Below are 21,395 nucleotides of genomic sequence, written 5' to 3'. Positions count from 1 at the left end.
ACTACGGATCGTACGGTTTACGAAACGAATATCGCGAGACCATGACATCGCGAGCCTTTGCAGAATGGCCAGCCGGCGTGAAAAACGCGACTGCCGTCGTATTAGCGGCGCGCTGCATGCTGCGCCGGCTGCAATGGAACCAGCATTTGCGACAAATTCGAATTCCAAACGTTCCGCTATTGTCTGACGGAATGGAGGCGACCGGTTAGGGTCACTCGCTCCGCGAGCATCCACGAGCGCCACTTTCGAGTACGCTACGATCATTGTTGTCTCCTCTTTTCAGCCTGAACGTTCCTTTGTGCCCGTTTCCCGTGGGAGATCCACTAGAATCTAAAGTTAGGGTAGGCTTTCGAACCGGTGTTTGATTAAGGTATTTTTTGAACTTTCAAAGAGGCGTTTTGTTTGGGGAGACGTCTCTGCGACGAGCAAATTTCCCCGTGTTTGACAATAATGCTCACAGCTGTCGCTGAAGTGTTTCTCCGTGTATGGTGAAGTATTTTTGCAGGTTTGGAGAATGGGTAGGTGTAGCCGCGAAGTTTATGTCGTGCTGAAGGAAGCAAGAAATGGAAAATGCAAGGTGAGCTTGAAGTGGAGTCCATATGTTACCATACGGAAGAAAAACATTTCGAAGGTGTAGCGGGTCTTTTACTACCGTGCACCTTTTACCTGGATTATTTTTTCACGATTTTAGAAACAAGAACCCACTCCTGTGTGCCTTCATCCGGTAGAAAAACATTTTACTCGTATAATGTTTCTCCTTTAGCTAGATACATGCTTCCCGCAAGAACTGCTTTATCATATTTTTAAGGAGAACGAAAGATCATATAGCGCACGATCGTTGAGGTTTTTAAAAGTGGTTGTGTATGCGGGATACGAACCAGTATCGTATTGAATCGCTAACATCGCATGTGACACGAAAATGACAAAAGGGTTATCGTCAAGACGTCCCCCAAAACATAGAACACGAAAAAGCATTGCATGTGATGTCTATTCTGTACCTCGTCTGTGATTCGGGTAATGATCCGCTATTCCCTGTAGAATATGCGATTTCCCCGCTCGCATTATCGACAAATCGTCGCGGTCGAAGCTATGGGAGTAACAGAACGACCATAAAGCTTCATGGTGTAACGCGAACCGAAGCGGAATAGCTATGATGTAAATCTATACATAGCTTCTGTTCCTCCCCCTCAACGTACGATTTTCCAATTTTTCTTATTGACTCGTCCTTAAGCGTGCGGAAGATGCAAGGGAAACGTGATGGATTCTTTGTAAAAAATATTTGATTGTTCCTTCGCCATTTACAACGATCCCATCTAGGTGCTAACTTACGAGCTATATTTTTTGTCTGTATTGTAATTTTGATTCGATTATTGTTCTATGGTATGAGTCACTCGGAAGACAAATTGATCGACTTGCCTAACAACGTTCCTATCGAAAATTGGATAAATATAGCATGTTGTAATGACCTAAGATTCGCTAAACGTACGAAGTTCGCTGCTTTTCGTCCAGCCAATCGTCAAGTGGACGCTGCATGGACACTATTTAATCGCTCGGGCAGATCTCGCGTCAATGTTTTTTCCAACGCCAGCGTCACAAGGCAAAAGCAATTTTCCCACTTGTTTTCTCTTTTTTGAACGCGACATAGGGACTAACAGAATGAAAAAAGATAGAGGGCTAGGGAGAGAGAGAGGGACAAAACGGAGCCTCGTTGTCGAAACGAAGCCGAGTGTACTCGAACGCGATCGAATTCACGGACGTGCGAACCTCTATTAACGGAATTGAGGCAAATGATGTCAATCCGTCCTGGTGCCGGCCATTAAACGTAATTTTTATCGATGCACCCGGTAATGATGGATATCGGACCGCCGAATCTACCGTCGAATTGGACGAATTAACGGTTAAATCGTCAAGCGCTTTTCAATCGGGCCACTGATTCGCCGTCGTTCCTGATTGCCATTTGCCCGAATACCAAATACGAGCCATTTTTGGTATTGTAATGAGGTTGCATGTTGTCGTATACGCGTGGCCAGCCTGTTGCGTGAAAGAACGCGAAACGCGGCTTAATTATATACGATTAAACGCTGACTCTACTACCAAGTCAGCTAACCAGGTCGCTGCAAAAACGATTTGACACGCTAACGAGTGTGTTTTATTTCCTTTCGATGGTACTGCACGTTCAAAAGCGACAATGTCTCCGCGGGCGATTGGAAATCTCTTCCTATGGAAAATCGAACGACTGTAGGTTGGATGGATGTGAATAATAATCGGAAACCAATTTGTTAGGTTTATATACAGGAGGAAAAGAAAAATATTGAGCAGGAATTGTGATATATAGTTCTGCGATCATTATGAGAGCTCCTAAAGATAGTATAAAGGAATAAAAATCATTTTCGTTAACATTCAAGAGGATTCGGTATTCGATGAACGTCTTAAAGATCTCAAAATTTCTGGGATCTTGACGACTCGCATCGACTTTTAATTCTTAGTGACTTTGGAATTCATAACAGTGGATTGTACGAGTCCAGGCTCATGTATATCTAGGATATAATACTCGTGAATATTATACTATCCATATCAGCCTAAAGCATTCCAAAGTCATCTCATGTCATATCTTGCGATTCAGAAAATTGTTCACATTGGATCCCACGAGTCCTGTACTACCTACATAGTTCCTTCCAAGCTCGATATCTACTATATTGGATTCGCCGGATACGGAATCGTTCGTATCGACTAACGCGACTTGAGAAACGCTGGTATCAACTCCCACGAGTGTAGCGTCTTCTGTTCTACATCGAGCTTCACTGTACTTGATATCGTCCAATTCGATCAGACATCGGAAGACCTGTGAGTCTGGTTAATTCCAGCAATGCTTCGCTTGTTAAACCAGTAATCTGACAAGAAACCTGCGTGTCTATAAAAAGTTATAATACACATGTTGCACCGTGTTTGATATACAAAGTCCGCTAATCTCATAATCTACAAAAACGCAAAATCGATGACAAAGAGATGGACAGATTCTTCCCGGAGTAAAGTTTAATTAGCTCGTTATTCTTCGATTACCGAGTACTCGGCATCCCACGAACCAAAATCCGACTACGGAAGGAACCCTAAGAATTCAGTTGTAGGGACATTGGTTAGTGCGGAAGACAAACATCGTAATGATGGTAACTGTACATCAGAAGGAGATGCCTGGCGAGGTCGTTAAACCGAAACGAGTCGTTAATGAGCGAGAAGTGTCGGAATGAAAGAAGACGAACAACTGGAAGACATTTATCTCGCGTCACGCTCACCCCTCGACGAGATAGGTGTCGCGAAAAAGACGGTACACGCATCTTCCCTTTTTCACCCCCTATCTATTTCTCCCTTTTGCCTTTCCCTTCTCTCTGTGCTCTTCTCTTTCATTTTCATTATTACATTTCCGATATTAATCCTACAGTTGACTACGCAAAATCCCGTAAGATCCTCGACCACGTTCCCTGTGTTCGCTTTCCTTTCAGGGAGGCGAACGTCTTCATCATTCCTTTATTCCTCGCGCGCATCTCGCTGTCAGATACACGCCTTTAATCATCGACCGTGGAAGGAAAAGAAAGCGGCGGAAAGGTGGTTCCTTTGTCTCTGGCGATTTAGCCTCGGACCACTCTTATATAATTACGCCTTTTTCCAACGAGAATAATTCGATTGATCGGCCGAGCCGATTCCCTTTTTCTCTTCCCGGCGGTCGTACATCTCTCTGGCGCCTCCGTTTCCTTTCGATTCATTTACCTTCGTTAATATTTGCTGTCCGGGAATTACGATCTCCCTCGGTCAAAACCCCGCTTCTTTTTCCACCGCCTGATTAAGCCACTAGATCGGTGAAATTTTTATTGCCGCATTTCAATCGTAACTGCGAGCGTTTATTGGTTAAGTGAATCTGCAAAGAGAACCTGTTTCGCTGCGACGATCTTCTTATTTCGAAGTCTTTCGACCGCGTTACACAGTTTAATTATCCGGACGTTTAATTATCCTAACAATACATTCCTTCGTTTTCCGTTTCATGTTACGCGACATGCTTTTATCGATTCTTATCCTCCTACTTCTCATGTTTTCCTCCTGTGATCTCATATACGAAGACTGCTAATAAAGCTTTCTTTACCCGCGTGTCATACACCGAACAAAAATTCCTCGTCCCGGTAAGCCCACCCATCCTAATCGAAACGAGGGAGTCACGTGTGTTCGAGAAACTAATAACAACCACGAAGCTTCGCCACACGGAGACCGAGTAAAACCACGAGCACTTATTTCGTCCCCGAAGAAACGGGGACGCGAAAGAAACTGTAGATAAAAGAGGGTAAGGGTAGAAACGAAGTCAAAGAAAGACAAACCACTCGACCGTGACGACTCGAAAGTTCGGACTCTGGGAGAGCAACGGGACTCTGGAACGAAACTAATCGAAGAGCACGACGAGGAAACCTCTCATCCCGACCCGAGGACCGCCTCTATTGACTTAGCAAAGTTTGGATTGCCGTGCGGATAAGACGTGCGGCAGAGTCAGCAGGCAAACCGCGAAAGCTTCTGTGAAGCTCCTCCCGTCGCGTCGTCTCGTGAACGGCTCGTGTATACCAAAACTTCCGGTACGCGCTGAGAGCCTAAGCGGGTGGCAAGTCGCGACGACTGACGACCCCCGGCTAACCCGTCGTCGTTAATACCCTGCCAGCGGACCGACGGAAATTTATCTGTGACCTCGCGACGCGGAAAGCCGACCGCTTTTGTCCCGTCGGCCGGTTCTCCGGCTTCCTAGAAAATTTTCCGTCTAGAACAGCGAGATGCTTCTGCCCGATCTCTACTCCTATGCAGGTTAACAGGTTTATTCGCTGCGATCACTCGGCCAATTTGACGTACACGTTTGGAGATAGGAAAAGTTGGAAAACGGAACCGAGTATATTTTCTTTTTATTTTAAAATACATTGTGTTGTACAGAAATTTTTATTCATTTCACAAATAGAATATTATGACAAAGATTCGTTATGGTGACTCAATTCATTTGGATGGTAAAAGGATTGGAAGATGAGAAGGTTTAGAAAAAAGATATATGTGAAAATCTTTCCTTCAAGCAGAACACGTTGCACAACGCTTTTCTGCTATTTCACAAATACAATACTATAATGAAGATTTGTTATGATAATTCAGTCGATTTGACGTATGCATCTTTGAAGATAGAGGAATATACCTATAGCTTCCTTTTAAGTAGAATACGTTCCACAAGAATTCTTGTCTGTCTCGCAAGTAGAATAATAAAGTACATTACAAAGGAGTTTTCCTGAATCTACGGACTTTCTCCAAACACACTTGCGATCCTTACAAAAGCTTACGCGACGCGTCGATTTCTTCTTTAGTCACAAAGACGAAGATAAAAAAAGACACAACGTCTGTGCAACACATTGCGGAATCTTTTTCATTCAGGCGATGGTTCGAACGCAAAGTCCAGTAAACGACGATGAATAAAACCTTCGAAATAATAAGGACAGCCATTCCTGACGCAGCCACGCATATCACGGGTCAAGCATGAATGGAAAACGGCTTCTGCGTGTGATTAATGCGAGACACCGTGAATCAAGGGTCTCATAACAGCCTTGTGTTTCAGAGAAACGTTCCGTCCGCATTAACGACGCGTTCTTTGAAGCTCGTCGCGACGTATTTTTATATTTCTACGTGTATTGCCATTAAACATATTACAGTCTCGTTTGATACATACGCGTTTAAATAACTTTCGATAGATGTCTGATCCCTTTCACTGAAACACGCTTTGAGCGAATAAAAGCATATTTTACCAGCGCAACAATGCTATGATTTTATAGATGCATTTATATATCTGTCACGTTAATTAATACTCTTATACTGTTATATAACATAATATACTATATAATATAATAATAATGAATACTATTTCGAAAATACAGAAACGACGTACATACGTACGAAACGCGAACACGCGACTACGAAGTTAAACATATTGACACGGAGTTTGTCAAGATAACGCGTCACTCGCCAAAAGCAAACGTGAATGACAGCGATGCAAAAAATAAAGTTCTTTCGTGAACGTCAAGTGATAAGCAGAGGATTAAATAAAATTTGCAACGGTTTGCATATAATTCGATTCACCAAAATCGTGACACATTTTCATCACGAAAGCGGCTATCTACTTTGCAACAAACTTTTAAACGTCGCTCGGAACTTCAGGCGCCTTTTGACTTAAAGAAACCTTACTTGGCAATGAAGATATTCAGCAACACAGAAAACCTGACACAATTTTACTCTTTTCTACCCCGCGATCGTTACCAATCTGCCACGGTAACTACTTCTCTAAAGTGTATACGTGGATTTGTTCCAAAGGTCAAATTTCCGATTTTTCCAGGTCGAATTGATTCATCATAAAAATAGAACCACATAGATCACGCGCGACGTAATTCGTCTAGATGCGAATGATGGCACGATTGGCTAATAAAGGGTGCGATATAACGCGATTTTCATCGTCGAAACGAAGCCTGATGGTCGAACGCTCGTAGGGGTGTATCCACGTCGCTCTCGCGATAATGGCCGTAATGATGACGATAACGACACATACACTCACACACACACAGATCACGCGTAGCACACGTAAACATATACATATATGGTTGAATGCAGAGACTGACGCGACTGCACGATATCATTTAAGTTGTGACTCGTGTCGTTACGGGGCGGGCATTTCCCGTAACAATGATTTCGACGGCACAGAGTGGCTCTCTTAAGTGCACCCGATGGAGCCTGTCAGATGATGTCGTTAACTACGTTATTTCGTTGTCATTCGGCTACCTGCGAACCGATTCTCTCAAGTGAGAACGACGGAGTCACCGGTCTCGAAACGTTTGCCCTGGTAATGAGGACATATTCGCCCGTACTACGGCTGCTCGTTCCAGGTGTCGATAAAGGGAAACGGTATTTTTCACCGTGATTACGATGTCGAGTCGAGCAGAACGGTGGTAGGTGGAGATATCAAGATCGTAGCATTTCGTCCGATGGGTTCTACGATCTCGTAATTCGCGATGTATAACGTCTATTAGTATATATCCATGATCCGTTTAGTACTTTTTACATCGATGCGATATTTGTCAAAAGAAAATTTAAAGGGATTTTCGTAGCTGGTTCCACAAGGGTATTAAGAATCGAAGGTCGATACTGTCTATAGAATTCTTCCTATTCGTAAGTCTACGAATAAAGGTACATAAGGATAATTTCCCTTTATATACTTCACCCTATGAAAAATTTTATGTAACTAAATAAAAAAAAATCACCTCGCCCCATAAAGCTGCCGTGCGTCGAACGTACGCAGATCGAACATGATCCTCAGGGCATAAACAACAAAAAAACCGATCCACCCCAACGGAAGTCGAGGCGACACAGGTACAGTTCGCAGAGAGGTTCGTCGATCACGATCGGTAAGCCGATTAAACATTCATGGATTTGTCGTAAAAAAAAATCCGGCGAACACGCGGCATGCATGTGTACGGGAGCGCGGGAGAAAGTAAGAGCTGGACAAGGGGGTGGGAGCTCGCGCAACGCTCATACGGAATATTTATTATTGCTGCAGACTGGCGATAGTAAAACATGACGTTTCAATTTGAAACGTCGCTGTAAAAGCGCGCGGCCGTAATATCTTTTCAATTTTACCGGGGCCACGTTGCGTCCCGTTCCAGGCCGATATTAGCCTGTAACATTTATTTTGAAGTAATACTTTTCCGAGGGCAATTTATCGAGTATTTCCCGTCGATTCGACGACCGATACGTCGACAGTTTCGTCCCAGCCTCGCGTTCTGCAGCGCTTACACACGAACGCGTTTCGTTCGCTTTGTCTATCCTCGACTCTCTCTCTCTCTCTCCCTGTCTCTCTCTCTCCCTCTCGTGGCATATAGTTTGGCGAAGTATAATTAAAGCGACGGTCAGATCGAACGAGGAATGCGACCGTCCCCGAGCATTACAACGGTTAGCAATTTCCATTTATTTATGTTGCTTGTAAATACGAGTCGCACGAACTGGCGAACGGGCCAACGTTACTCATGCGTGATACGTCGCCGCAACCAGCACGGCCAATTGTTAGCGTTTCCACGATCCCGAAATCGAGATCGATTATTTACGCGTGCAGATTTCTATCCCGGCTCGATTTCCCGCGCGATCGGCGCCCCGACACACTTCGCCGACCGATGATTTACTGCTACTCACTGACGATAAGCCACCCCTCTCACGATCGCTCGTACACGGCTTGTTTTAAACTGTGTACCGATTGGCAGCGTGTGGAACTTGGTTTCGTTTCAACTTTTTGTATATCGTTATGTACCTCGACCTAAATTCTGCGAGCAATCTCTACCTGTTAATAAATAATTACGTAACAATTTCAGTAAATTTTCGACCACCACCTCGTGTTGATTTGATCCATGTCATATCGAAATGTCTCGATAATCCTATATATCTTTTTGGCCATAAACAGCGCAATTCTTCGTCGGCTGTTTAAATCGAGCCACGCGTATGTACATAAATCCGTGTGTACACAGGACAAACAGTTTCACCGAAAAACGAGGAGAGCATCAGCTACGGGAGTGGTGGATGAAGAGAAGGAGAGGATGCGAATGGAACAAGACGCATGGACCCTCGTCTCTGAAGGCTGGAATATTCCAAAGGACGGTACGTCCAAACGGCTTACCGGATTATCCGATAATCCCATTACAGCGAGGTCATAAAACCATGGAGCTCCAGCTCGAAGCTCGAAAAAGAGCTGTTCGTAAACGGGAGGAAAATAAATAATAAGCCTGGAACCGCCGTTGAATTGACGTGCTTGGTTGCACGAAGGGATAAAGACTCCGTGAACTAATGCCAGACCGGTGCTAAGCGACAAGAATCGCGATTCTCGCTGTAAATTGAGGATAACGCGAGCAGACGGTTGGTGAAGAAGGGATTGGTAAAGTCGAGCGCGAGGAGGGCACGAGGGTGGCACGGAAGAAAAAGCACAGGCGCGAGAAATGGCGCGCTGGATAAGAACGACGGACATTTCTCACGTTCGGCGCTCATGAATCATGGAAGAGTAATCCTCGCAAATAGCTGTCGTCTAAGAATTTCACTAAACCTCCACTGCCGCGACCACTTCGACATATGACGGATATTACCTCGCGTAATCGTCGCGACGAGAACTGGTCGAGTGTTCGTTGGAGCTGACTGATTCATTTTACATAAGTTTGATGTTTGGACGTATTGGTTTTAGCGTTTTGCGGTTGCTCGAATAGAATTGTTTCGACGGTTTTAATAATTTCCAGGTTTTCGTAAATTTTATTGCTCAATGTATATAGAGATCGTAGTATAAAAATTTGTTCAGTGTAAACTTAAAGTATTTATTAATTGGAAGGTGCGTGTGTTTTTTGGGAGTTGTTTTTTCAATGAGGTTTCAAAACTATGTATTTTTAAATATACTCCAATAGCTGTGTCATCTCGCAGTGTCATTTTATTTGCAAATTATTTATATTTTATTTAAAGTTATATGTTATATGCATTCGCATTGATGCGATAACGGAATCCCATAATGAATGATTTATACCATTCTATTTCGGATCTCTTCATTCATAAAGAAAAACTCTATGAAACTTGACATCCAAACGAATCGCCATTTCCAAGATTGAAATCCGTCTCGCGTCAGTATGAGAACAGGGTCATTAAGATGAATTTCCGCAGAAGGGGATCAAGAATTGGTTTTCGGGACGGCAAATGTTACCGAGACAGCTGATAAATGGTAGATAAACGTTTCTTTTTAATGACAGCCACGGTTCGCACCTGGAAAGGATTTCACCGGCTGCTCCTTCTCGCCCGTTCGTCAAAAAGAAGGATAGCCGTTCATGGAAGTTTTTCCTTGCAAATGCAAGATAAATAACGCTTATCTTTCTCGCGGGTTAGACTTACCTCCGTCTCGCCCCTCTCACCCCATAAACTTCTTCCATCGTTCGAACGTACCAGCCAAGATAACCAAGAGAAATCCTAAGGAATTTTCAATGTGGCTCGTAGCACGTTGAATTTATCGATAGAATTCGAGGCAGAGCTGCCGTCCATTCGCACCATGGAGAAGAAAATCGGAGCAACGATACGCTCGGCGCACCTGCAATCCCTGTGGAGTTCGTTAACGCACGATTATGGCCTGTTGGCCATCATTTTTCATTCCCATCCTGCTGAAAATACGTATTTCCGGGATTTTATGCACGATACGCAAACAACAAGAAGAAACGATAAAAGTACATATATATTTGAGATTGAATAATATCATACAGCGGATGTTTGATCGAGCTCTGATCAAACTCTGATTGAGCTGCTGTCCATTCGAATCAGCAAACGATAAAAATCTTCTAAAGCCTTCTACCTTTCGATGCAAAAATATAACAAAGCTGATATCAAATGCAATATTTTAAAAATTTGGTCAATTTTTCCTACACCAACAAATTGTAATAGATACGCGAGTCACAGAGGGATAGATGCGATTAAATTGGTGAACAGCGTATAGGGAAGAAGGGAAATTCCGCGTCTGGAGGTTAAAGCTTGAGGAAGGGGTGCAGGATTGCACGTAGCGGGGGAAAATGTCGGTGGAAGATCCAAAGGGGGTGATCCCAGGGACGGTAAGATAACGCTGTTGGTTTAAACCGTATTACCTAAGCCGGTCGGTGAGCGGAATACGCGGTCTGGCCACCTGCATCTGCACCATACTACCCTCTGCATGCGCGTGTTGCATTAAGGGTGTATCGTATGCCGCATAAAGATGGGAAACACGCACCTTCAGGGCGTCATGCAGTCTCGATTAAAAAGAACGAGAATAAGGAAAGAAAGAGGAAAGATGTTTCTTAAGCTTAGTCACCGGTAAGCCGCGGGCAACTTATTCACAACATATTTCTATTCATTCTGCCAGCAACCATCCGCTATCTGTATGTGGCAATTTTCAGACTGGTCTCCTAAGATTTTTTATGGCTGATACGGAAGTACCTCGAATGAAAATTGGAACGTTGCTTTGAGCTTTGATTTTTATTCCAGATCTTTCTGGTCTTTTATTCGGAATAGAACGAAGGATTTCGATATACGAGCACCTCGGAACCCAAACTGACTAATTCCACATTTTATTAATTTCTTAATTTCACATACCACATTATTCGTATAGTTGCAGTGTTCAGATATTTAACACCGTGAAATCCTCGAGCACTTCTGACGTTATAAATACTCCTATAATTTGGTTTCAAGGGGTGCTATTAATTTTTAATTAAGTTAGACCCTATAATTACAAACTATAAACTTCAACAGATAAGAGTGAAATCAAAAAATTGTCGCTACGAATATCGTCGATGAAAGTCTCGAAGATGGATATTCTCCTCCTATAGAAGCGACTACAGTTTACACATGAACGTTCACTTCGTCACAGACACAGTCTGATAGGTCAATAGAAGGAGCTTCGAGCTTGAATCGAGCCGTTAGGAAGGTAGAGCACACGTTTCGTTCGGTCGCATCACGTGCACGTTCGAGTTAACACCGCGAACCACTTCAAATCTGACACCGCATTGACGCACGTATGCCACTGGCTAAAGTGTGCATGTTTGCACTGACAGTGTTCTGCTAACGAACCTATCGTTGCGGCTTCAGCCAACCGTTTCTGAACCCTTTTCGTAAATCTGTTCGCTCTGTCTGAACCTACACTTCGTCTTCGCAACCTCTAACATCGGTTACCCTCGCTTCGCGTCTTTTCGATCCATGCTCATAACCAAATCCAATCTGATGAACTTACGCGCGAATCAGAATCATTCGTGGTTCAACCGAATATTTGCAACGACATACATAATCTACGCGAATAATCTGACGGTATCGAAACACTTCTACAGGATAAACGATAGTTGGTTTAGCGCGATGCATTACACATGAAATATTCGCAACATGAAAAGGTAAATAAATGATGTTGTGCCAATACCAACGTTATAATTGATAAGTAATACGATATTAATACTTCGATCCTATTAATTAAAATAAATTATAAACGCAATGTTATACTCAGATCAGAAGAAAAGAACGAATTAAACGCTATCATCGCTTAATAGTTATTCGTATGGTATTTAGTCTTTTCCAGGGTTTCAATTACAATGTAACATATCAATCGCTCGCGTAAACCTTCAAAAAAGAAAGAGAACAAAAAGTAGACGAATTTGAAATAACCCTCGAGCTATTCCCTTTAACTTCGTCCTTTCCTCTTCTTTCATCACATTTTAACCACATGACAGTGTCCACATGAATGAGGCAGAGGCAATGCTAGCCGCAAATCGCGTGGTGTATCCTTGCAACTGCACGAAATTCTTAGACGTGCGAGTGGTGAATGAGGTCGGTGCGCCACAGCAAAGCCACCGAATGCAACGGCTCGTTCCGTCGATGCGGTTCATGGAAAGGGTGGAACGAGGTACACGAGAGATAGGGAGGAACGGATCGAGGGAGGAGCAGAGACACGGTGGAGTAGTAACGTAACGCTAATCCAATTTGCTATGGCGCTGCACTTTGCGCGGGCACCATTTTCAAAGAGGGACACGCGGCAGAAATTGGGCTGAACGCGACGAGGAAATACCGTCTCTACGTGACCGTAAATAGCAAATAATAGCGGATGACCTATCCGATCCAATGCGAATAAATGATTTTTCGTTTATAAATAAATATAGCATCGAATCGTTGTAAATAATGCGAAAAAACAAATAGGATTTTTTGTTGAAAGACAAAATTAGTTCATCGAGGTTAGTCGGTATTTTCTGTTTTATATCTATTGAGCAATTTTTTTTCTCTAAATCAACTTAGTCACCTATCTATCCAACCTTGAAACACTCCTGAAACCGATTTACGTTGCAAAAACTGTTCGCTTCCGTGAACCCCGAAACGCGTTGCCTAACGAAATAGAGTCAGTTTGTAATGGCCGATGTGTTACAGGAGAGCCGATATCGATCGTTAACAAAATATACCCAATATCAACATCGATGACATAGCAAACTTTCCCAAAAAATACATATATGTATAAAGGAGAAGAAAAATTGACTACACAAATCGAGTTGAAAGGGAGAGAAATATATGCGATCGCGTTTCAGTTTTGCGATTTATTTAGCGAGTTTGACCTCGAACCGTCTATATTCGCTTATAAACTGACAATACACCGAGCAGTTAAGAAACGGTAAACTTGCGTTGGTTAATTAGCCGGAGAGTTTCAACAGAGTTGCTTGGAATCCGCTTCGAGATTTGTTCGAATACGAGAACACGACGGTGAAACGCGGTCAAACAACAGTTAGAGGAAGGGCGAACGTTACCTGTCAGAAACAGTTACGAACGCATTTAAGGGACTTAAATCGGGATGTCTGTCCTCGGGACGAGCGGCTGGTTCTTGCAAATTGAGGAATTCACGGAATCCACAGCAACTTCCGACCCGATAATACAGAATCTAAACCAAACCGATCTCAGAATAAATTCGAACGAGTCGTATTTGAACGAACGAGCAATTAATTTCAGTTTGCCAACTTCGTTTGCATTCTCGATTACGATTTCTGAAGTCGAGTGCAATTATCGATGCAAACTTGCCGCGAAAAATCGACGTGCCCTTATCTCCTTATCGACGCTGGTTCGTCGTATTTCGAAGAAACGTTTGAAAATATTTCCAAGTCAAGAGGCAAAACGAATATAATTTCTAGAATAAGTAAACGACGATAAATGAAATATTAGCTGAAGCACTGATATTTACGATCTAAATATTCTTCGAAATTTATTTATTATTAAACAAACTGTAAACACTGTAAACTACATAGAATTCTTCTGGTAATGAAATCGTCAGTAGTCGTTTCCGAGTATCTAGAGTGTAAAGTGCAGGAAGAGTGTGCGAAGTTTCTAGAGAGCCCTGGTTTAGAGTTTGATAACGCGCACTATTTAAAGTTTACGGGGTATATTCCAGTTATTAACTAACAAATCCAGTTATCGTTAAGTTAAAGAATCTCCTCGCGTGCGAGAGTATACTCAGTGTTCCATCGCGAGTAACACAATATTGAGCGTTAAAACGAGAAACACAGACAACAAGAGAAACTATTTACGTTGGATATTTCGAGTTAAAACGTCTGCCAGATATCGGGATAAGCAAAGGCCAAGTCTCATACAGAGTCTCTTTTCGAAAATTTAAAATATTCGACTGGATATTTGCAAAAACACGAAGATATTTCAGAAGCCGGAGGGTGCTTCCGAGTAAATAAGAAACGCGGAGCTTGAAAGCTTTCACCATTTATCAAGAATTAAAAGGCACCCAGCGCTTGCTAAAAAAAAAGCCCCACGTCTGGTCGTCTCGTAAATTCGATGATACGAATCTAACCAGAGTCTCCAACTTACCTCGAGAGCGTCGCGTTTACCCAGTTTTGTAAACTAACCACCCCATACACTTTCATTTATTTTATGAAAAGCAAATCCGCCGTAACGAGATAACGTGCTCCTTTTTACCTCGACATCGACGAAACTCGTTGCTACGTTACAGTGCCCGGCTACTGTATTAAGAAAAATTAAACTCCCATGTCTGTTTTCTTCGTGGATGAATACACCGAACTGAGAAATTTGAAATAACACAGAAAGACATTTTCACCGAACGATATTGAGCAATTCTCTTTTTCAATGAACGAATAAAAATCGAATTCTGCCATTCAGAAATAAATAAATTGAATTACAGAGAAAGGTGATGATATATAGGGACATAATTCTTTTAATTTATCTCAGAATTTACTGTTATTTACGTGATTTTGTTAGAACAAATGAAATTATGAATGTAACACATTTGTTTCTTGAGAATTTAATGTACTTGTGTAATAAAAGGCAGGATTGAACAACAGAAGTAATAATTGTTTAATAACGATCTTCACACTCGATCGATCGAAATCGGCTGATTTTGGATGTCGATGCATCTCGCGTAACACGAAAAAGGACAGGAGAGAAACAGAAAAACGACAGACGAGAAAATCAGCGCGGTACGCCCTCGTAAATAACAAGATAATTTATGATCGTTACACAATGATCGTCATAAATTGTATTTCTGCCGGACGACAGAACGTGCCGTTATGCGAGGAACTCCGGTTCCGCTGGCGCCCTCCATGGTGCGCGTCCCGACGTCGATATATTTTACCACGGGAACGCGATACATGGCCAGCATAATTTATCTGTTTTCAAATATGCCCGCACCGATAAATTTACATATTTTAATATAAATTCCTAAATGCCGGATCTGCGACGGCCGCAGGACACGACAACTTTATCGATCATTTTTATCGTTCTTCCGCGTGTTGTCTTCTTGCAACTTTCGTCCCATTCCTTTCCATTTCCTTTGTCGTGAAATTTTAAAAAATGCAGACAGGAAAATAGGGTTCATAACAGGGTCTGTTCATCGATTTTCTTTTTTAATAATAGAGCGCAACGGCTGGTAATTGGGAAATCCTTGATACAGCAGGGATGAAGAGCAATTGAGAGGTCTAAAAAATTTATCAGGAATTTTGGAAGGCCGCGAAAAAATTCCATACCGCATATCGACCGCGAATCAAAATTTTTCGCATCTTGTGGAAAGCATAGCGTGGTTTAATCAAGTCACGATTCCATAGAATCGTTTCATCGACGCGATTCCCAACCTTCGATTCTCTATCCTCTCGAAAAAGAAATATCAGGGAATTAAAAAATTCAGTGGTCTGTTTCTTGACCATTATCCTTGCGAGGCATCGGTACAAGTATAGATTCCTTCTGGAAGCTTCGTGACAATATATGACAAGTACAGAACGTTTCAAAGTTGGCGGTATAACGAAAAAGTTTGAAACAGGTGTCCCTAAAAAAGCTCGCCGAGTAAATAAAAGAAAACTTGTTCAAAAATTACATTTTTATTATGACAGATTGCCAGACAAACAGAACAGAGAAAGGTTATTAACCGTGAAAAGTGGAGCCCGCAAGTTGGGAGCATCCTGTGCACGAAGCCCCGAACTACTCGAAGCTCGTCGGAAGTTGTTTGACACCTTAACTGTCCCGTGCACAGAGATGCCTCGAGTGACAGTAAAGCTGTGCACAATGTGAGCTTTTGCCTTGGCTGTCGGAAGTTTGCGTGCAAACCTCCTCCTTCCAGCGTCGAGCAAATGTACACTCGTACGTTGACGTACATGCTCATCGAGTGTTACGACTTTTGCCGTCGTAAAACTTTTGCTTCCTTTTTTTCCCTCGTAATTCCTTTTTATTCCTCTGTCAAATGTATATTCGATAACGGTTACCCGTTGATTTCATTTAAATTTATTATCACAGTACGCGCGTTTCTACGATGTAACATTTATTAACGCGATAAATTACAATTTTAACGATGTTGCTGCATTTTCATTTTGCTCAACTTTCGAAACACGAAAGTGGAAAAAAAGGAAACACACGAGGAAAAAGGGAAAAAGATACCAACGGTTAAGTACTTTTCGGGTTGTCCCTGTGAAAATTGAATTTCCACCGGTCTCGCAGTGAATCGGTCAATTAATGCACGAACGTTTGACGTGGAGTCATCCGCGTCGCGATAAATTGCGATCGAATTTTCGAGTGCACCGTATATTTAACGAAATCGCGAGCCGCGGTCTATTAGCGAACGCATTACGTAAATTATATTGGGCTGGCGCATTAATCAGTGCAAGAAATATGCTCTGACCACGTACACGGAATATTTAATGACGGTTCCGCGTGTGCGTGAAGCTCGAGCGAGCGCGACACAACGCGCGTTTCATTCTCACTATCCGCCGACGATTACAACTAATTAGAGATAGCCCGATCGCGGGTAAGGGCAAGACTTGTAGTTAGTAACTGTTGCTCGCGTATCTCGAATTAATACCGAGTCCGGTCACGCAGCCCAATAATAGCGCCAATCATTGAATCCTAAGGAGCCGCGGAGCCTATAATTATGCCGCGGCTGTGTACCGTCAATTCGCAGTTTGTAATCAATATCGCGTAATTTGACTGTAGATGAAATGGTCACGTGTAAATAGTTTTGCATGGCCTTGTGACACACATCAGTGCGAATGGCCACGTTCAAAATTTATCTACGTGAAAGAATCTTGCAATCGGAGATTTAGCAAATTGAATTTTATTGCTGTCCATATATATAAATTACTCCTGATATCGTAATTAATTAGACGTGATACACCCCCTGTTACATATTTCTTTCAGTTTTCGTGTATGGGAGAATCTGACCTAATTATAAGGTTCGTTTACATACCTGTGACAAACCTGTTACAAACGCATGAGAACATTAGGCTTCACCAGTGCGTTGAATAGTGAGTTCGGTAATCTACAATTTCATCAACGACACTACTACTACCATGTACCACTCTTTGTCTAAATTGAATTGACTGCTGGAAGCCACTTGGCTCAATGCAAATATGTCACGAGTGACCGCTATCTTAACGACCTCAATAATCCATCAGATTAGTTAATTGTACATCTATGGTAGAATTTGCACTCAATAGCCTCTAGCAATCAACTCTTGAAAGCTTGGTAGCTTAAACAGAGGGTTGGTAACAGACTTACTTGCACCTCGGGTCGAGTACCTAACGCGTAAATCACAGCATCGGCGATGTCTTCGGGTCGAAGAGCTGGAATATTTTTCAATGTTTTCGATATTGTAGACGTGTGTCTGGCTATATCCGTTTCAACGATACCCGGACTGATACTCTGCAAATAGAAACGAGTAACGTTGAAAACAAGCAGAAACTGGTCGAAATTATAAGGCTCATAAAAGCTTTTATAGCGACGGAAGCCACCCAAACTTACGGTGATTCGAATCGGTGCTTTAATGGCCGCCAATTCCCGTCTCACCGTATGCGTTAATGCAACATTGCCGTGTTTGCAAGTCGGGTACAGGTTCCAGCCATTACAGCCATCGATTTCCGAAAGGAATCCACTCGGAATTTCGTGTCCCAGCACGCTGCCGTGCGAAACAAAAAATTGCTTCAACAGGCTGCCCGTGGCCACCCATTTGCACGGCGTTTTATTCGAATCGACTTCGAGTGCAAACAGCCGGAACGTTTGTTTCGGTCTTAAAAGCGTCGATCCTCTTTTTTCCTTTCTCCCTTCCCACTTTTATTCTCTTTTTTATCTGTCCTTTTTTATACCTCCCTTAATTTTTTTTCTTCTCGATTCGTAGAAAAAGGGACGAGCAAAATTTCCGTTGTGCTTTCTCAAACAACACAATCTCTCCTCGCGTATCTCTTTCTCTCACGAAGTACACCCCACGCAAGAAATTCGACTCCCTATAAAGCTTCGAAACTCCTCGATCATTAATGAGACGATTGGTATATACAATTCCTCAATTTACGTGCGAACAAAAGTTCCTTGCTCGTGCTCGAAGTATATTCCGCGGAAGTTGCTCATTATGACATTAATGAATCATTAATAATGATACATGAGATTCAAAAAGCGGCAGATGAAAGATTATGTCAGACGTTTCTTCGTAGGCTAATTTCGACCTCTAATAATAACAAATGGTAAACATAGACGCACGAAATATTTTACAAACATTTCTCCCATTTGAATAATTAACTCCTGCGTTGTCAAAGAAATATTATACATATATGCGCCACATCATAATTAATTAAAATACTTAAATATTAATGAGTACATTTATAAATTTATATGTTTATATACCGAAAATGCTTTCAGTTTCGAGAATACCGTGCCAAAAGTGTGAAATAACTGACCAGTAAATTATAAATCACGACGACAGTAATAGGAGGTGACGATGAACAGTGGTCGCAAGAGACAGACGAAATACAGTCGCGTGCACGCGAAAGGTTTCGCATGTGGATGGATGAACGATCGAACAAGACGAGGCTCGGAAGCAACAATACCTGTTGATATTGAAAATATGCCCTTCGACGTTCCGCTGGCGCATCGAGCGTACCGCCCGATTGATGCACACGGCGGTTGCGAGGACATTAATATTTAACAGCCTTTCGAATGCCGCTCTGTCGCTCTCTGCAAGTGTAATTTATGGAATTTTTTAAAATGCGTCAACGAGCAGGCGAACGAGGTTTCGAGCGTAATACTCTCGGCCCACCTCGCCCTTTATGGACCAACTATACACAAAGTATTAAGGTAACAGTCCTTTTTTCCGTAGTTGCGTATAAGTACCCGTTGTGTTTTCCATTGATGATGTCATAAGAAAGTCGCAGAAAAAAATGCGACACGTAAGTACATTTTTGTTGATTGTCTGATTTCAATGTTAATTGTAAGAATAAACAAAAGAATTTGAACCTGACATAATCGAAAGTGGTAAGAACCTATTAAGTTGAAAGACATGAATTAAGCTGTGATTATTATGAGATAAGTAAATAGTAATATTATCGGTCTAAATGCCGGGAAACCTGATAACAGTAAAATAAAGTCATTTGTGCAAGACATTGAAGACCGGTAGCCATGGAATTCGATATATGTAGATATTTTATACACATATGTTGTCAAGCTCAAAGTTCAAGTCTTAACCTTGCGCATTTTGCAGTTAAATAAATTAAATAAGACGTGAAAACTGTTCTTTTAACAAATCGAAACAAACGACTGGTATTAAGTTACTTTCTCACGTTTCAATATGAGTATTATCAATGGTATTTAGAAAATTAAGCGATCAAGTGAGGTAACGCATATAAAGAACACTCGAAAAATAATTTTTTCAAGGTTAGAAGACGCTATTACCGAGAATAATTAGATTATTATCATATATACTGATACTGACGATTCGATTTAAATGCTCTTCACGTAACATCAACGGCAAGCTCTAAAAACAATTCTCGCATGCAAATTACGCGTTTCTGATGAATATTCAATAGTATTGTAGATTCTTTCTCTCATTATGGTCAGCGATTATCTTACCAATGACGCGAGTGTACTCGATAACCCCGGCATTGTTCACCATGATATCGACGCCGCCGTTCCATGATTCTTCAACGTAGTCGAAAGCGGACTTCAGGTCCTTCTCGTCACATATATCGCAACGCATTAGGCATATTTTACCCCAATTTGCATTCCAGCCATCCGTGAGAGTTGATAATTTTTCAGTTTGTACATCCAACGCGAGTACGTTTACTCCTTTCTCTAGAAGAGCTATCGTAATTGCTCGCCCGATGCCGGATGCCGCGCCAGTAACGATCGCCGATTTTCCGGCCCATCGTTCCATGATTCTTCCGTTTTACGTTCCTCAAGTTCCGCTAGGTTTTGAGAGAAACACGGGGAAAATTGCTTTTCTTATTTAGACAAACGATCTCTCCAAAATTCCAAACTTCCATAAAATTGCAAAATTGTAAAATATTCCATAAGTTTCGAAGTGTCAGATTACAAAAAATTTACAACAAAATTACAAAATTCTACAATATTCCAAAAGATCCAAATTTCGAAAATTCTACGCAATCTCAAAATTTCAAAAATTCGAAGAATTTCGAGCACTATTCGTCGTCAAGGATTTATTCTGCCTGTTAGAAAATTTATGGTTTAGCTAGGTTAGTTTAGTTATCATCGAAAAATAGATAGAGTCAATGACATTAAGATTAACCGTCACTTACCAAACAAGAGAGATTATTATCACAGGCGCGCTTCAATGGCGCGAAATTTTTCGATGTACTTTGTTGGCGAGTGGAACGTGTTATACTAACTGCGCAACTGTGCAACGTATCAATTATAGAAGTCAAGTGCGTCACGACGAGGAAGTCACGTAATCGACTATTACCAATCATGTTTGAGATAACAAACGAGAAGAGTGGGGAACATCATATAATCAACAAGAATCGCCTATAAAGTGCACTATGATTATGGTTATTTAATTAACATTTAGTTTAATTGCTAAAAAAGATAGTTTAATCTGTGCTTTCCATTTATCATTTTATTCATAAATTATGCGAATGAACAGCTTCGAAACAGAGAACTTCAGGCACGTTGTATACAAAATATTCGTCTAGATGATGATAAAGCTATGTTTTCCATTTATCATTTTATTCGTAAATTATGCGAATGAACAGCTTCGAAACAGAGAACTTCAGGCACGTTATATACAGAATATTCGTCTGGATGGTTATGGTAGGTTATCTGTGAGATATACATGCTTATCGAACAGTATAATTCCAATATATGTTAGGAAACAAAAGAAACGTAAATCAATACGTAAGTACGTGAATCATATGTTTAATTTAATTCATACACGAATACATCACGATAACGCATGAAGATATATCTCGTCTTTTGTAGAAGATCACGTATGTTTGTAGTTTTTTTGAACATTTGAAAAACCTAACAAACCTCATCCTATTATCTCCATTAAACCCCCATTATCA

At 41.7% G+C, this 21,395-nt stretch overlaps 1 protein-coding gene and 1 long non-coding RNA gene across 5 annotated transcripts in view; one reads left to right on the top strand and one right to left on the bottom strand.

Annotated features, from left to right (window-relative positions):
- The window catches only part of LOC126867377 (uncharacterized), a 58,925-nt gene extending 41,930 nt beyond the window's left edge, over positions 1-16,995 (top strand). Inside the window, exon 6 of the long non-coding RNA XR_007690244.1 lies at positions 8,565-16,995. This is a non-coding gene — a long non-coding RNA (uncharacterized LOC126867377). The remainder of the gene's footprint in view (positions 1-8,564) is intronic.
- Positions 1-20,797, bottom strand: part of LOC126867318 (farnesol dehydrogenase-like) — a 66,103-nt gene extending 45,306 nt beyond the window's left edge. Inside the window, exons 1-6 of one of the 4 annotated variants that reach the window (XM_050621725.1) lie at positions 20,631-20,789; positions 19,945-20,540; positions 18,927-19,053; positions 17,851-18,004; positions 17,608-17,751; positions 17,149-17,368 (exon numbers count right to left, since the gene is read on the bottom strand). In XM_050621725.1, the coding sequence (XP_050477682.1) occupies positions 17,330-17,368; positions 17,608-17,751; positions 17,851-18,004; positions 18,927-19,053; positions 19,945-20,248 (768 nt within the window). In that variant the 5' untranslated portion in view covers positions 20,249-20,540; positions 20,631-20,789 and the 3' untranslated portion in view covers positions 17,149-17,329. Of the gene's footprint in view, positions 1-17,148; positions 17,369-17,607; positions 17,752-17,850; positions 18,005-18,926; positions 19,054-19,944; positions 20,541-20,630 lie in introns of those variants that run through there. The other 3 variants (XM_050621735.1, XM_050621720.1, XM_050621713.1) reach the window with 3 other exon arrangements.
- Positions 20,798-21,395: the final 598 nt, after the last annotated feature.

This window comes from Bombus huntii, chromosome 1, assembly GCF_024542735.1.
Source record: "Bombus huntii isolate Logan2020A chromosome 1, iyBomHunt1.1, whole genome shotgun sequence".
Taxonomy (NCBI): Eukaryota; Metazoa; Arthropoda; class Insecta; order Hymenoptera; family Apidae; genus Bombus; species Bombus huntii.
This window is presented reverse-complemented; position numbering and strand designations above follow the sequence as displayed.